The sequence below is a fragment of the Zonotrichia leucophrys genome, chromosome 1, assembly GCF_028769735.1.
Source record: "Zonotrichia leucophrys gambelii isolate GWCS_2022_RI chromosome 1, RI_Zleu_2.0, whole genome shotgun sequence".
In the NCBI taxonomy this organism is placed as follows: domain Eukaryota; kingdom Metazoa; phylum Chordata; class Aves; order Passeriformes; family Passerellidae; genus Zonotrichia; species Zonotrichia leucophrys.
The window spans coordinates 94,496,104-94,514,431 of record NC_088169.1 but is presented as its reverse complement, the minus strand read 5'-3'; the positions used below and the strand labels follow the sequence as shown (position 1 = coordinate 94,514,431).

Genomic DNA, 18,328 nt, shown 5'->3' with positions numbered 1-18,328 from the left:
TGCACTACAGAAGTATGCTAGTAGTGGCAATTCTCCACTAAGGGAATTGCTCATGCATTCATTCATGTAAATCCTGCTGTGTCCTCTCACTTTCTCTGGGTTACTCTGGGTATGAGCAGTGTCTAGAATTGCTGAAAAGGGCTTGGGTTTTATTGTTCTTTACTTGTTTGTTTGGCTTACTCTTTCTGTATTTTGCTGTTTGTGTTGCTTCTCTGGAATATGTTGGCCATATGTAAAAAAATATAATGCTACTTGGTTTCTCAAAAGGCCTGTGCCTTTTGGTAAGGGTTTCGTTTATTTTACTTACTTAGGCTTTTTTTTCAAGTCTCTAATCCAGTGATATCTGAAATACCTGCCTCCAGAGTTTTCACACACTTTATCATCCTTTTCAATACAAGCAAGGGGCAAAAAGCTGAACAATAGGAATCACAGACTGACTGCTGGGAGAAAGTGTGGTGAGAACAGATACCTCTCATGCCTATACTAGGTCCAAAAGGTGCTGTTATGATAAGGATACCGGTGAAGTACACTTGGAATCCCAGAACAGATTTCAGTGATGTCCTCACCTTTTAACTAAAATTAAATAAAAGTGACAGAAATTTTGCATAGGCAAGTTTTTTATTGTACTGTTTAGAGAGCATATGGCCTATGTTCTTTTGTATTGGATTTACAGCTAAATTACCTATAAATGGAAAGTGCTTGTTGGATGAAAATTAGTTTTGTATGCTTCAGAATTTGCCATTTATAGATTATATTGTTTTAAAGCATGTACAAACAGTAAGTTAATGGCTGGCTGTATATTTGGTTTTAATACATTTCAGTTCAACAAATATCTCCCACACTTCCATTACCATATAAAAACTTGAATTCCAGCCTAGGGAAGTAGTGGCTACAAAGAACGAGTGATGATAACTTGAAAATATTTAGAAGCAAGAAGGATGGCGATGAATAATTAGGGTAGTGTTTCAAACCACATTGCCTGTGAAGGGTTATAAACAAGCACATTTAATTAGAATATCTAGAAAAACAATTGTGGTGTAAGTTGGACAGTAAAATGGCCTCCCAGTGAGAGAAGCTCTTTCATTACAGCTTGTTTAATTATATTTTCTCAGGTAGGAAGTTATAGAAAACTGACAATTTTAGTAAGAATGAAAAATAAAAATAAATGCATATTTCAAAATAGTGCATTTTTATTTGGAGTACAGCTGCAAGATGTATGAAACTCTCTTAGAGAAAATAATGTCAAGATATGCTTTAAGTGGCTGCCTTTCCCTAGGGGGCATAAAAAAGAAGTTATGGAATAATGACTTATACAACATATCGTGACAGTATTAGAAGAAACAGAAAATATATTCCTTAAATTGTACCATAACTGATAAAAGCTGTAAGAGTCATCTTTCATAAAACTTAGATCTTTTATTAAAACCAAAAAGGACTATGGGGGGGGTAAATAAGGAAGACAGTATGCAATCTGCACACATGGTAAACTTACATGATATAACCCATTTTCTCTGATTCGTGGTGGGTACAGTACACATTTCAGTTCTTACCCATAACCATCTTGTATCTCATCTGCTTCACAGTCAAAACAATATTGGAAACTTATTTTGCTTTTATGTGGTCTCAGGCTGTTCTTCCTGTCCACCTATCTATTGTAGCAGACACATGCTAAATGTCCCAAGGGAAACTAAAATTCCATCAGAGTTGATTCAGCAGGCAGTGCTTGATACGCTGCATGAACACTTCTCTGAGGAGTCCTGTGAGTTTCTGGACAACATAATGTTCCGTTTCTGGGCGGAAAATTGCAGTTTTCATCCTTCTGGATAGGCTGATTTATTTTCTGAGTATAATCAGCTGCAGTATTCTTGCAGTGTGCAAGCAAATTGAGGCAGTAACTCTGGGAGGTGGGAATTTGTAAATTTGTCTTAGCCTTGACTCCAAAAGCCAAAATACAACAATATAAATGTGTGCACTGTTTCACTGCTGTTATTTTCCAGAAGTATCCATCTGCTTTGTTTTGTGGGCAGAGTTTGAATGGATTCACGCTACCCCTTGTCCAATTTTCAGAGGGGCTGAAAAGCTTCTATTGCATCATAGCTTATAAATTCATTAAAGTACATTAATTTAGCACGGTCCATTGAAAACTTCCTGTCATAAGAGGAAGTATGTGACTGTTTAATTTAGAAAATTATTCTGCTTCTCTCATTCCTCTGTTTTCTCTCTCATGGACTGGACTAGACATGACTAGAGCTCAGTGGGAAGGAAAGTCATGGTTCACTGGGATTTCTCTTTTTTTTTTCTTTTCTGCCTTAATTTACCTTCTTCATCCTGTACTATTATGTAGCTATTATATTTTCCTCTCTTCACCAGTCTTCTGGACACACCAGACTAATTTTTCAAACAGTATTGTGAGTTATACTAGGAGAATGTTTCTGAAAATAAGTTAATTTCATAATAAATAAAGGAGAGGAAAGGGTTCTTTGGCCAAATTGCTGTGGTGTGTCGGGGTTTATGACCAGTAAAGCTTAATTCCAGTAGAAATATTCTTGGTCAGGTTCTTCAAAAAGGAGAGGCAGATCTTGTTTCTGTATATTTTAACCTAATATAAATAAGGATATGTGACTAAATTGTTCCTAGCTAAAGGTGAGAGGGGTAGATACTAACACATTTAGTGACAATAACTAGCTAACCACCCCCCAATTCAATACGTTGCTTAACATGTTCTTTAAATCCCATATTGCCTTTGTAACCATAAACTTATTCTACCCAATCAATTATTTCTTTGAACACAAATTTGGGATACTCTGGCAAATTTTTTTGTCATAAGAGTACCTGCACTGTGTGCATTTGATTCAAGGGTAGTCTATTTATTTTGTCTTGTTTATGGTCTTTTTTTTCTTTAGCTGTGTAATATAGAGACACATTAGCAAGTATCTTGAACATATTACCTGCAACCTTACACATTAATAAAACCTTACCTCTTATTCAAGAAAAATGTGAGCATTGTTTGCTTTTGAAAAGGCCTCTTGAATTTTGCAGAAGCTCTTACTGGTACTTCTAGAAGACACAAAAGTCCTAAAAAATGGTTTAATTGCTTTTTAAATGTAGGACTCTTTCCCTTTTTGAAAAGGCCTCTTGAATTTTGCAGAAGCTCTTACTGGTACTTCTAGAAGACACAAAAGTCCTAAAAAATGGTTTAATTGCTTTTTAAATGTAGGACTCTTTCCCTTCTCTGTTTCAATTTCTTTTAGGACACAGCTATCCAAATTACCTCCTGAGACTTTGTTTGTACTCTGTCAAAATTAAATATTTTAAATTTACTGCCCCTTTAAAATGTAGCCCTTAATGAGGTTACTCTGCTGAGGAAAGCTGTTTCCACTTGATAGATATGCAGCAAATTGGCAGTGCCTTACAGAGAATGGCTGTAGGTTGCAACTTGAGGAAGTCCATCTTGAAAATAAAACCCTGTATCTCTTTTTGCAGAGAGCCACTTCAGCTGCCAACACACAACTTTGTATTATAACCTCAGAAAGCTGAGGCCCAGTGTTGCTGATTTGCCTGCTTTCAAATCTGCCCCCACTGTTCATGCCTCTCCCACTGTTCTTGAATCTCACAGCTTGCTGTCTTCCTCAGCTGTATGTTTCATCATAAAAAGTCATGTAGAATTATTTGGACTAAATGTAGCTACTGCTTTTCCATATATATATATATATATATATATATATATCATTGGCTGTGACAAGGGAATATCAAGAATTTGGTAAGGAATAGCTAGGATCAAGGACAAAAAAATAGATTTACAGGAAGTAGCCCTGAGATTGTACTCCAGCATATAAAGCTCCAGAGATCCAAGTATGAAATGTGACCTGAGGTTAATAACTTCAAATGGCTGCACAAGTAAATAATGAAGAAGCAGGGTGCTCAGGTGAAGAAACAGAAGTGTTTGTGCCTTTTAGATAACTGCTCATTATCATTTGGAAATGGTCACCTCTGTTGAATATGTGTGCTTTAAAAAAATTAAAGGAATCTGTGTAGGCAGCTTTAGCCTTGTCAGACCACAGGGAAGGAATGTAAGTAGTTTGCTCTGGAAATAACTCTTTGATTACTGATTAGTAAGCCAGGTTGTGGGGGATGCTTAATGTAGTAGAGATTGAAGGAGGAAATGTGTCCCTGGTAATAGCATAGAGGTGGCCATCTCAACCCTTTGAGAAATGTTGATAGTTTTTACAGACTTGTGTGAGATTAGAAAACAAAAATTGTTAAAATAAGCAAGAGCACAGAGCAGGAAAAGAGAGAGAAACTTGCTATATTTACTGAGAAGAGCAAAGGGTAGGATTTGGGCTGCCTGAGAAGGGGAGATTGCTATAGGGATATGGGTAAGAAGTTTTGGAAAATTTTAAATGGGAAATAGTTGAATTTATAAAGGGAAACAATAAATAGAGCACTTAAAAACTGTTATTCCTGGAAATATTTTCAGCAAGGCTGCAAGAAATATTTCCCAAGAAAATAATGTTTATACTGAAAACAGACTATTATATTTTTTTCAGGACATAAAAGTAGCTGAAGTTGACCTGAAGGATTTAATTGATAGCTGATTTTCAGAATTATCAGTGATTGAGACATTCTTGGAGTTTGGTTTGACATACAGTTCAGCAACTGTCACTGGTTATGAGTTTTGTTAATTGGAGATGTAATTCTGGTTTTCTACCATTTGTATTACTTTTATACTGATGTACTTGGAGGAGAGGGCACACTGGGAAAATTATGTGTTCATTGGAAAAGAGTTAAGTTTATTATTATCTGTTGTCTTTTGAAAAACTGGGTGATCCTGAAGTACGTTGTAGCTCTAGACAGTAGTTTGTAGTCAGATTTTAAAATACAAACTAATTGAGTTTGTATTGAATTGAGTTTTTCATTGGTTAAAGAGTAAACAGAATAGCCTGAATTAATTGGAGCTCTTTATACTTTTATTTCTTGAAATCCTAGTTGGATTATTGGGTAACTTCCTTTAAAAAATAAATTAAAAAAGCAAGCAGAACGCCTCTCTAACAGTCATACTCTTTTTAATGAAAATTGTGTGAAAAGTGATGTTTCTCTGACAAAGGTTTTCCTTGTGATGGCACAATAAACACTACCTAACACAATAGGAATCAACTGAAAAGCATTTTGTAGATTTATGCAGATATGAGATCTCTCTTCTCTGTTGAAAGAGAAATCATATCGCTATTGAAAGCCACATAGGCTGTATGCTCACTTTTTTTTTGAATGGCACGGTCAGCAGTCATGTTGCTCAGGAATTCTTGCTGGAAGCAGTTCTAGTCAACATTTTCCTTCATGACCTGAAGAAAGTAGTGAACAGAAGTTCACTGACAGTACTAAGTCCTTATGTGTAGCCAAATGCCATGCCAAGGAAAGGAATTCCAAGAGAACTCATAAAACAGAGTGGACAGGCAAATAAGGGGTAGAAGATCTTTAAATACTTTAAAACATCTGGGTAAAAGTATTCTAAACCTTCTTCACACAATGCAGGAAAGAAAGTCCTGGGGTCATCATTGGCAGTTCTCTGAAATCATTGGCTCAGCACAAGCAATTTTCAAAAGAGCTAATGATATGTCATCATCACCACATCACCAGAAAGGGTATTGTGAATAAGACAGAGATGATGTTTTGTCACCATGCAAAACCTTAATGTGCCCATTTTTTGAATACTGGGTGAAGTTTTAGAGTCTCCAGAATGAACTAATGATTTAGATATGGTACAAAGGAGAGGAATTCATGCAGCAGGGGATAGAGTAGCTGCCTTAAGAAGGAAAAATTCAGAAGTCAGGATTGCTTCAGTTTGAGGAGGAGAAGGCTGAGGCGTATATGCAATCACAGTTTTCAAAATCAGAAAAACACTGAATAAACTGGATGTGGAATTGTTCACCAAATTGTGCAATATAAGAAACGGGGTATTCAAAGCCAGTAAATAAGCATGGATACATCAGTGGCTAAATTATTTATTTACACATCAGGTTTAAGCATCTGGAGCTTGCTGTTCCATGGGGTTGTGAAGTGGGCACTATCAGCTGGTTCAGAAAATGGGTATTTTCTGAATATTCCTGGGGAATCTGGGTACATTACCAGGACTGGGCCAGGGATAATTCTAATATTCCTTCTGATATTCCCTAGTGCAACAATTATGGATGCTGGAGAAGTATGAGGGGAAGATACTGCAGGAAGCAGTAGTCTCCTGTATTTGCCCCAAATGCTACTCCTGGAAATAGAGCACGAGGCTGCATTGCCTTTGTTGTGATCCAGTACAGTGTTATTTCTTACGTTCTTGTGTTTTGGTTGTTTAATGAAGACATTTGCCTGCAGTTTTAAATGGACCTGCAGCAAGAAGCAGATGAAGTTTTTCTGGGAGAATGGCTTCTCCTGATTGTGATCCATGGGTATTACTCAGTGAAAGGAAGAATAGACTGAGCCATTATTCTGCTGGTGTCATATGCATCATCGTATACATCTTCCAGTTTCTTTGTATCAGATTTTTGCAATCAGTGTGATGAAATACTAAAATAGCTAAATGAGTAACATTTGAGCGGATACACCATGACCAACCAAAGCCAGCAATTACCTGCCCCTCTTGCCAAGTAAAACACAGTAGCTTAAACTGTGATTTAGTCTGACAAATGATTTGTGGTTTAAGCCTAGAACCTCCTGATTCACACACCAATACACAGTCAGTTCCTTCAATTTGGATGATGAATGCTGAGTCATTAGCCTCCAGTACTGAATTTTATTCCAGCTGAAATCTCTACCCTTTGGTATACTTCTACATATTTTGTCCCCATTTTATCAGGCTTTTTCTTCAGCATATTCAGCACTTTAGTAATATTTAGGAAAGGACTGTGCGTTTGAAGATAGGAAGTGAGTATGACTTGGTAAGACCAAGAACTATGTATTCAACCCAACAAATGCTGTTTAGATCACTTGGTGTTTTGGTAACTGATGTAATGTCAAATCCACTGATCCAGTGAAATGCACGTGCAGTCTTGGCTGCGAAAGCAACATCTGACAGGGCTGAATCAATGACTGCATAGCTTTTAAAGAGGGTTCTTGTCAACACAAGTGCAACAGAGCACCATCTCCTCTCTGTCCGTGACTAGAAGAAAGAAATGAGAAACCACTTTCAACCAGATGGTGATTCCTTCTAGATGAAATAGGAGTCTTGCGCTCAGTATTTTCCGTGAAGTTCATTTTACTCCAGTATTTTGTTGCATTTTGTCTTGTGCACAGAAGATTACAGGTCAAATAAGCATGAGGGAATTAATAAAAACCCTGAATCTGTGGGAAAGGCAGAAAGAAGGGAAAGAATCAACCTGAAATATTTCTAACCACTGAGCTGTAGTCTGGAGGTTGGGTACTTTTACACATTGGTCACCAAAGTAGTCCAATGACTGCTAGCGAGGAAATTACGATATTTAAAATGTGACAACAAAAGAATTGCAATTAATGATCCTAGTGGTTCTTACTTGTTAAGAAACACTTTTTACTGCCTTCTGTATGAGAAATTATATTACATTATATTATATTATATTATATTATATTATATTATATTATATTATATTATATTATATTATATTATATTATATTATATTATATTATATTATATTATATTATATTATATTATATTGCAGGCATGAAGCTTTGAACATCTTTGAGACAGTTAACATCCTCTTAAATATTCAAACCTGCCAATATTGCAAAGAGTGAATCAAGTATTTTTAAATGTGTGCTCAACTCTGCTATTGCTAAAGCATTTTCTTCCTTGTTTAGAATATGGGTGGATGGGATCAAGAACCTTGCTATACTATTTTAATATAGAGCATTCAATCCTGGCAGTGTCCAAAACTTTCCATTAGCTTGTCACTTGACCTTACTGAAAAAGTAATATACAGAAATAAATGGTTTTCTCATCTTTGATGTAATTTATTCTTACTGACTTTGAGAAAATATGCATATAAAGGAGGAAGATTTAAATAGATTCTAACTTCATACTTTCAGGTTCCTGAGCATGCAGAACTTGCCTGGATTCTTGGGTGCTTAACTAATGTGCCACGTCTGCTACGTTTGCCCCAGTGGAAGGTATGGACAGTTTGGTAAATTTAAAAGAAATTCATGGGAATTGAGTAGAAATGTTATCCTGGAAATACTTGTCATCTATGAAGTACCAACTTTACCTTGGTTGTGCTTGCTTTAGGTTTAAGTAATTCTGTAGTCCTGTGGTGGAAGGGGTAAAACATACCTCTCCTGGTCTGTTCTTCTTAGTGAACATTTTCCTGCTGGAAGCTACAGAATTGTGGTTTTGGCAGAGATTTGCAGAAAAACTGTGCTAAAAAGGAGGTTTGTTTTCTGTTATTAAACTGCTAGAACATTCAGTGTTATTTCAGTGCTTGTTTAATAATGCAGAAGTAATGGAAGATACTGCAGTGGAAACCTTGGGCCTTGCCGATTAAGGAGTTCCATAAACAGCTTTTTATTTTCCACTATAAAGAGTGGCTGCTCTGTAGATTTTATGAAAGAGTGTTCAAAAGAGGCATATGTTTGAAGAGGAGTGTAGAAATTATAAATATTAAAAATGTGCTGAGTGATATTGTATCTTAAACGTTTGCCTTTATGAGTGTCAAATGTTCATCTTCTTAATCTTGGTGTTGCATTAGCCTGACTGCATCAATAGAGTTCTTACATTTAATTTCCTTGTATTTTATTTTGACATTTAGTAAGCAGAAAAAGACAGGAGAGAAAAGTATCTGAAAAGGGAGGAAAAAAACCCCAACAGCTTAAGAGCAGTTTGGGCTTGCAGAGTTCAGAGCAGTCTTAAATACCTCCAGATGTTTTCTTTTTTCCTGTTTTCCTTCTTAATTAAATAAAACCAGTAAAACTTAAATACAGCAACCAGTGTTAATGCATGGCATAGATTAAAGCAAACCTTTTCAAACCTGAGGTTCTAAAGTTAAGCTCCTAAATCCTACTTTGACTGGATTGACTTTCCAGACCTACAGATAGGTGTTACAGGTGCTAGGCTTTGCAAATTAGGTTCCCTGAACCCTAGGCACTTAAGATGGAGACAGAATTCAGGATCTGTTGGAGAGTGCGAGACAAGTCGAAATGTATTTGATCAGTCCTAATGAAATAATTCAGATTTCAAGGGGGTTAGTATATTTAAGTATTGCTAAAAGTAAAACACAGGTATGTCATTGCTATAACAGAATTAGTGTTTGCAGCCTGACTGTCTTGATCTAGGTGATCCATATCAGGGAGCAGTAGAGGACTTGAATGCATTAGGTAGATTGTGGGGAGCAGTGAGAACTGATGGAGACAGCACTGGACTCTGCCTCTCTAGGTCTGGCTTCTCCCAGCTGTCACTGGCTGTCCTGGTGACTGTGTGTGATCACTCTGTCTTGATCTCTAACACAGGTTAATACCTTTTAAAATCTTTTTGTATCTCCATTATGAAGTGTTTCAAAAATTTATTGCTGAAGACACTATTTAAAAAGAGGGATTTTTGTGTAATATTCAAGTTTAATAACTTAGCCTTATGGTTTTGCATTTGAAATAATTTCCATTAATATGGTTACAAACAGAAAACAAAAGAAATATGTTCCCTTCTCACTAGAATATCAGAACAGTGTAGAGAAATTCATAAATATAAGACATCAACCAGAATATATTCATAAGAAGTGGATTTTACTTGACACTGTCTTCTGTAGAGCTACATAATAAATTACTCAATTATTCAGAATTCTAACTAATTAAAATCACAGACCTTGATACCATTAGTCAAAAGTGTGATTCTTCTGTTTTTCTTTTCCAAACAGATGAAGCGTGCCAGCCAGAATAGCGAAGGAACTGTTGGTTTGTTGACTTACCCTGTGCTTCAAGCAGCAGATATTTTGCTGTACAAGTAAGAGGCAGAATGTGAGCCCATGGGCAATGTCTGTTGAGCTACATTGAAATGAATGCCTGTCAGGTCAACATGCTAACTTATTGAACAGGGGAGCTGGGTGTGATTAGATCAGAAGATTGGAAATGGATGACAGACAGACTCTTGAGTGGCTGGTTGAAATCTAGCCTGGTTAAAAAGCTACTGACAGGGCTGTAAAGAGCAAAATCTGGTCATGTGAGAATAATTCTTAGGCAATTGTAACAGACTGATTTTTAATTGTACATATTGCACATTCACACTGATACACTTTTTTTTTTTAAGCACTTATGCTTTATTTTATGCAGCGTACTGTACTTAAACTGTCTGTATGTAGCATACAATATTAGTGGGGGATTCTGTGTAGGCCACTTCATACCTGTGAAAAAGTGTAACTTATTGACTGCAGCTTGTAGTACCTGGCTAGTGCTGCAGTGCAAACAGCCCCTAGTGAGGGACTGAGGACTCAGCATGCCTAAGCCTGTAGCCTGGCTAGTAGAATTTGTAGTGCATTGTCATCACTGGTTGTATTTCACAATATGATCTAAACTGTTTCAGTAAGTAAATGTTGAAGACAGTGCACCATATATGATTTTTTTTTTTATGTTCAGAGCATATGTACTTTGTAGCATTGTTCTGAAGGAACTTGTGGGTATAGATTGGGACAGAGAATTAACACAGAACTGAGGACAAGGATGTCAGGTCAGACTAACCAAGATTAACCAGCTGTGAATTCAGAAAAATGTATCTAGAGAAATTTCATGTTGATTTATCATAGTAGGGAACACGGGACTGTTAAAAGACCAAGGGATGGTATTTCTAATTTACCTAAATTTTAACTAAAAAAAACAGGAAGCAAGCAAAAGGCAGAAGTATTTTGAATATCATAATGATTTTATTTGAAGTGAGTCCCATTTGATTGTCAAATATTTGAGTGATTTGAGCATCAAATATTAAGGGTGAAATTTAGACAACTTTATCAGGAATCACAGTGTTTTGATTGAGCTCAACCATGTCTGTCTCTTCCATCTCTAATAAGATCAGGTGTTTCATCTTTCCTTAGCAAAGCCAGTGGTTTGTTGGCTACTATCTGTATTAACAGCAGGCTATCCACCCAGAGTACAAAACAAGGAATTGAAAGAGAAACAATATCTCTTTGAAGAAACTTGACTTAATGTCTTTAATAAGAAATGTTTTAATGTAAACAAAATAGTATGAGAAACAAGAATTGGTGAGAAACGGAAACACAAGAAGGGAACAGCAGTCATGAAGTAGAATTTAGAGCTGGAGGAGGGGGAGAAACAGTACTAGCTCAGATGAATCAAGGATCAAAGAGACAGGAAAATGGACAGAAGGTAAAGGCACGACAGAAAGAAGTAAAAATAGCACCAGAATAGAAAAAATTTTTTAAAAGCCAGCAAGGAAAAAGGTAAGATATCGTGCAGAGACTTTTATGGAGATAATATGTTTTTTGTTTAGTGGCAAACTTTGTGAATATGGAACCATTTTGGCATATGGAAACATTTCTTTCAACCTGCTTAAAGTATATTAATTATGGTTACTGATTTTCTCTCAGTTATAGGGCACTGTGATTTCCTATTGATTCCTACTGTAACTGTTTTTAGGTTGCCTTGCTGGCTGGTTGAGAATAAAGGTGGACAAATTAATTCCTGGATGTCAGCCCAGTAATTCAGAATCGGAAGGAAAGCATACCATGTTGATCTGAAATTTTCTGGGAACTTAAAAGATGCATGGTGAACTTCCTTATTTTGGAACATGTCCAGTATTCATAGCTATATACCCCGTAAGCCTTAGGAAAAAAATCTGCTGGGGGATGGGAGAGTAATCAAAAGCTGGCAAGATTTCAAGTTTGCCTCATCTAAAAGAATCATACATTTTTAGCAAGTATGATTAACTGTGGGAAAGAATCACCAGGGGAAGTAATGGATTCTTCACCTCCTCATGTCCTCTGATGCAGATTGTGTTTCCCTCCAGAAGTGTATTCAAGCCATTGAGTTCAATACAGAAGATCAAATTATCCTTTGAATCCAGCAGTTCTAATCCTCTAATAACACTTGTGACAATAGAGGCACTGGACCACATGATGTATACAATTGTGATGAAGAAGAAACACTCTCTTCTTTCCTTCCCTTGATACATCCTCAGTACTAACTCCTCAACAGCAGTTATGTTTTCCTGAGGCTTGACATGACAAGCTGCCTGCACTTTATGCCTTGCAGATCTTTCTTACTTTTTTTTTACACTATAGCATGTGCTCTTTGATCTCTAAAGAGGCAGCAGGAGATACTAAAGAAACCTTTCTTTGAGCTGAGTTTAATGAGTTGCTCTTACAGGTATCTTTGTCATATATGTCTTCATAAAGGGCTATTTTTGCCCATGGTTATGTGCTTCAGTTCAGCACAAAAAGCAGAGTCATCCTTGAATATGTTCAGTTTGGGATCTTGCTCCCACAGCACCTTTATCTAGCTGAGACTGAGTGTTTGGCTCAGTCTAGCCCTCAGTCATGGCAGAAGCTGTTACAGTCTTGAGTAACATTTCAGCAGAACCAGAGAGCTTTGCTGAGTTTCCTGTATCTGTCTTTTATTAAAAGGTCAACACGTGTTCCTGTTGGAGAAGATCAAGTCCTGCACCTGGAACTAGCCCAAGATATAGCACAACATTTCAACAAGAAATATGGAGAATTCTTTCCTGTGCCCAAAGCCATTTTAAGTGAGTTGGTTATTTTTTTTCCCTTAACTGCACTTCGAAGTTGAAGATGGATTTAAACATTGTGGAAATAGTTTCAGGGACCAAGAAAAGGGGGAAAACTGATATTAAGGGAGTGGAAAATTAAAACCTGGCAAAAAGAGCCTAGAGGCTGTGAAAATGAACTCCCAAGATAGATATAAGGCTTTAGAAATCCATGGTTGAGGAATGTACGTGACGTCTGGTATTCTAGTCCAGCGGGCCAGATGCACTCTGCTGCCAGTCAGCCTTGCTCTTCAAGCACTGGACGTTTTAAAAAGAGTAGGGTCTCTATTCCATGTTGCTCATTCAGGAGACATGTAAGCAACAAGGCAACAGACCTCTAGCAAGCAGAATTCTTCAGTGTCCAAGTCAGAGATGTTTACTTTAAGGATGCTGAACAGCCTGTTGGCTTATATGTACAGTGCTCCAATTTTTTTAAGGGTGTTTAATATATGCTTGAGTATTTCAATATGTGTCTGTCACAGAGCTTAAGACTTTATGGTTTTGATCTTAGTCTCAGGAAGACTTACAGGGAAAATCTTCTCAGCCATTTTTGAGCTGTAAGGTCATAGGCCGGGGGGTGAGGAGGAGTCAGATGGCGCAAATGGCATGTTTGCTAAGAAACGTGAAGAATTGGGCAAGGATGAAGCGTTGCATCTTTGTTGTAAGTAATGTAGAGGAATGCACAGCAGAGACCTTCGCCCCCAAAAGGGCAAGGAGCTCTCACCTTAGAAAAGACAGGCAGTAATAAACCTTTCTCAATTTTCAAACCTCGGTGACAAAAATTATGTTAGACCTGGAGTGGTGTTTTGAGAATATTAGGGATTGCAAATGCTACCATTTCTAATGGAGTACTAAGCACTATAAAGAGGAGCTGAGTGTAGCCTCTGATGCAGGTGAGACTGTTTACCATTAAATAAAAAGCTCAATTTGGAAATAAAAAAGGAAAAAAACATTTCATTTTGCTCCCAAAAAGCATTCCTTCTTAAGTAGTACTTCTGAAGTACTATTTCACAAGTATATGCAAACCAACAAAACATCCTAGATGAATGGAGAAGGTAGGGGACCTATTCAGATTCACTAGCTGTAGACAATTTAATTACCTGGACTCTTTCAAATTTGCAGAAGAGGCTCTTCCAAAAAGTGATTTCAGAACAAAACATTTTCTGAGGCAGGCTGAATTTTATGCTGGAAGAACCCTTATCCTTTCACTGAGTACATAGGCCATCTATGAGCAGTATGCAGGTAATTTTGTTGGCTGTATTAGGTGTCTAAAAACAACTGGTATAAGTACTCTGTAGATAAATGATAATTTAGGTACTCCATGAATGATATTTCTTGTTGAAAAACTGAAGCAGTGTGGATTGATGCTGTTAAAGTACTTTGCAATATTCTCCTAATGCCAGTTATCTGTTTCATGTACATGCATGTATCTTAGCAGTTTGTACAATACCCACACCTTTCTTATCTAAACAGTGCTTTACATCTAACAGAGCTGGTCAGTGTTGAGTTAGAGAATTTTAATAAGTGTTTTACTGAGATTTAGGAGAATTTGCAAGAGATTTTGAGTGGAAGAGTTTCCTGAAATAAGGAGATTAACTGTTATGGGATTCTTTTTTTTTTTTTTAACCAGTGGAGTTAATCTGTTTCTCCGCTGCTCAGAACCATTCAGTAAGGTGCAGTAATGGAAGGGGGGAGAAATCTGGGGGGAAATCAGCAAATTAATAAAATATTAGAATTAGCTCCAGCAGAAGTTCCTGCTTAGTGAGGATGGGAGATATGGAATGGGCTTCATTCAGCTTATGAGAGTAGAAAGGTGGCTTCTTAGAAGGACAGGAAGTGTGCAACGACTAAACAGAGCATACATGGTTGTGCTCACATTTCATTTTTTAGCAAGAATAAACAGCTTCATCATATAGCTGCACATCGTTCTTAGCAATTGTCATAAGAAACCATTGTCTGTGCTCATAACTTTTTGTTTTTAAAGGTACAACAAAGAGAATAAAATCCCTCAGAGATCCGTCGGCGAAGATGTCCAAGTCAGACCCACAGAAGTTAGCCACCGTTACCATAGCAGACAGCCCAGATGAAATAGTGCTGAAGTTCCGCAAAGCTGTGACTGACTTCACCTCAGAGGTGACCTACGAGCCCGCCGCCCGCCCCGGTGTCTCCAACCTGGTGTCCATCCACGCCGCAGTGACGGGGCTGAGCATCAAAGACGTGCTGCACCAAGCCACTGGTCTCGACACTGCTCACTACAAAATGGTGGTGGCAGAGGCCGTTATCCAAAAATTTGCACCTATCAGGAGTGAAATCAAGAAACTCCAGGAAGACAAGTCTCATCTGATAAAGGTTTTAGAGGATGGAGCAGAGAAAGCCAAAGAACTGGCTGCTCCTATCTATCAAGAAATAAGGAGACTGGTGGGATTCCAATAGAAGCTGCTGAGTAGCTGCAAGGACTTTTGTATCATGTGAAAGAGATTTTGTTATTTGTAACAAAATCATTTATTAATTATTAATCATTTTGGTTTGAAACAAAAACTTTTTCTCCTGGAAGACCCAAGGAGAATGTTGAAGGTGATTGCATTAAAAAATGTGCATGAAGCCTGGGATTTCCTGTGGGACCAGCATTAAGCTTGTCTGGCTAGTCAAAGAGGGAGGACAGAAGCAATCACAATTCACAAAGAAAATGTGCAAAAGCAGATTATAAGTTTGCCTGTGTGGGTTTTTGGATTTTTCCATTGACCACTGCAAGAAGCTGAAGTGTAGATAAGGTGATCAGAATCTAGCAGAAGGATTTGTAATCCCCTCAAGAACATGCTTAGCTGTGTATGTGCTGTTGTTACAGAGGGACAATTAATCCTACTGGGGGTTATTCAGCTTTGATATGGTGATTAAACTTGTTCTTGGATAACCAGAATAAAAGGAGAGACTTAAAAATAAATGCTCAGGGTGATGACAAAGGAACTTACTGCTTCTCCCTATAGTTTCTTCAAATTCAGTGTGAATTATTTTTTTGTATCTATGTAGTTGGTATGAAGTGAATTTCACTTCTGCCATTTGTGCCATCCTGCTGGTCAGGTCTAAGGTGCTTCAATGAGAAATGACATGTGCTTCAGCTGCTCCTATTTCGCCTGCTATTCTGTTTAACAGGCAGCTCCAGGATTTTCAGTTCAGCATCACATCTAGAATTGCTTTAAAAAAGGTAGAGAAGATGTAATTCTGAATCAAATAAATCTTGGGTTGAGAAGCAGAGAGCTTTCTATAAAGTTTACAAAATTGCTTCTTTAGAAAATTGTGCTAAGGTCAGAGCCAGAACAGAGTTAAATAGATGTTTATGGACTCTTCACTACTGAGCCTTGAGAAAGTGTAGTGATAGGAAAGCAGTGTTAGCCTGCCCTGATCTTGGGCCTCCCAAGATCCACGGACTTGGACCCATGGATTGTGGCACCTGTTGGGGAATGTGTGGCCAAGAGGGATTGCCAAAAAGAGGCACCATGCTCTGAAGAGGGGTAGTAGTACATGTTAAAAGGTATTGAAAGCCCTACTGATCCTGTGCCAGCATATTTAGCTGTGTCGTTGCACTTCATGGTGCTGTGTATGAAATTGCTGTACTGTAAACTGAGTTAATCCTGTGCTCTGGCAGCTCATAACCACGCTATGCCTGTGGCATTGGTCATGAAGGATTGCAGTCTTACGTGACTGAATTAGTAAAACGTGGGGAGGGGGTTCTACAGAGTGTGGTTGGGTGGTTGGTTGTTTTGGGGTTTTCTAAATAGCAGTATTTAGTTAATTATAGTGAGTTAATTCAGAAAGAAATATTTAATTTTCCAAAACATAAAGCTGAGGACTGAGCGTCTCCAGATCTGTGCTGAGACCTGTATTTATTTGTTAGGAATCTGAAGAAGAGAACTGCCATGCAAGAGCTTGATGATGACAGATTTTCTAAAATTAGTCAAGACTAGAAAAGCAGAGTGGATGGAGACAGACTGATTGGAACCAAACTCAGTGTAGACAAGCCTAAGGTAATGTCCTCTGGAAAGAATAAGTATATTCAAAAATTGTCCCTGGTTTTAAATAAACTGTAGTGGATAAGGAAAGAACATGTTATAACTGTACATATTTACGTAGTTTTACAAAGCTTTTGTCAGTGTTTAACAGCTGCATTAGAGCACTAAGATGAAAAATTAAGACACACAATTACTGCACCTGGCATATAATGTTTGCTGTGGCACTTTTTAATATAGATTAATATAGATTGATTTCAGCAAAGGTCCCACAGTATGTACATTAAGAAAAGCTAACACTGTCCTCATGAAGACTGAAAGTCTTTAATACTTGTGTATCTAGTTTCTACCTGTACCTCTTTTTCACTAGCAAAGATAGAAGCATATATTCAAAAGACAACTCAGAGATTCAAGATCTCTACACTTCTGATACTCAAACCACCTAATATGTAGAGTTGCAATTCAACACACCTTCTCTGCAGTGGAAGGAAAATAGGAGCATTCATGGGAGGGGTTGACACCAACAGGTGATTTTGGTTTGTTATTTAAACTGTTCTGAGCAATCTTTCCAAAACTGTTAGATTCTTTTTCAGAAAATCATGTAAGTAGAGCAAGAAAAAAAACTTCAATAGAGCCTTTTCTTGGAGGTGAGGATTTAAGGCATTGCATATTTAGCTGTGTTTCAAGCAAATTCACTAATTTGCCTCTTTTTAATTCAACACTACACTGGGGGCTTTTCCTTCCCTTTCCCCTATCAGTCAAACAAGTCTTATTTGCCTGAGCTATTTCCTACCAGTAAGGAAATATACATATTTTTTCATCTTCAGAAAAGTTAAACTTGTGTAAAATGAGTATATTAACCTACTGATGGTTGACTTTTCATTTTAGTTGCTCCTGTGGAGGAATTCTCAAAATAACATATGTTTGCCTGTGGAGAGCCTGGTTCAAGCATGGCTTAAAGAAAGAGGCCATGAAGGTATTCAGCTAAGGGAAAAAGCAGCCTTTCCCAGGCTTGATTCTGTAAATAATTAAGGTTCTCAGCCACCTTTTATATAAACAACAAGATTCTCAGACCGTTCTCTCAAAAACAGGCAGATATCCTGTCCTTGGCTGCTCTAGGAACAGATGGCTGTTCTGGGAACAGATATAAAGGTTTTGAGAACTTTTCATATCATGGTGAGAACACTGATCTTGGTTTCAATAAACTAACTTCAAGTATTGTAAACAAAAGGAGGAGCTGAACTTTTCTCTACAGCCTATCGAGAGCTCGAATTTGATCAATAAACTGGAGTCGATGCTGACCAACACAAAGGTGGGTCGTCTCCCTTCACTTCAACATTTGCCCAGTGAAATAATCTCGATTCCATTAACAAACACAATCTTTAGAATCCCTTGAGAGAAGACAACAAATGTAGATGTTTGCAGGTATCTGTTGCCTATTTCAGTTTTCTTAGAGCATGTTTTTTTTCTGTAAAGTTAACCATCTTGGCACTCTGGTGGTTTAGCTGAGCTTGAAGAACAGAGTTGATTCCAAGCTATTCTCTCCTCTTCTACCTCCCTGTTTCCCTTTGGGAATGTCTTATAAACACCCATTCTGTATAGGGTTCTG

The 18,328-nt window shown here is 37.5% G+C and overlaps 1 protein-coding gene across 3 annotated transcripts in view; it reads left to right on the top strand.

The window, feature by feature from the left end:
* The window catches only part of WARS2 (tryptophanyl tRNA synthetase 2, mitochondrial), a 39,556-nt gene extending 23,762 nt beyond the window's left edge, over window positions 1-15,794 (top strand). For all 3 annotated transcript variants that reach the window (XM_064702816.1, XM_064702799.1, XM_064702807.1), the window contains exons 3-6: window positions 8,047-8,127; window positions 9,861-9,946; window positions 12,576-12,694; window positions 14,700-15,794. In XM_064702816.1, the coding sequence (XP_064558886.1) occupies window positions 8,047-8,127; window positions 9,861-9,946; window positions 12,576-12,694; window positions 14,700-15,148 (735 nt within the window). In that variant the 3' untranslated portion in view covers window positions 15,149-15,794. The remainder of the gene's footprint in view (window positions 1-8,046; window positions 8,128-9,860; window positions 9,947-12,575; window positions 12,695-14,699) is intronic.
* The last annotated feature ends 2,534 nt before the right edge of the window (window positions 15,795-18,328 follow it).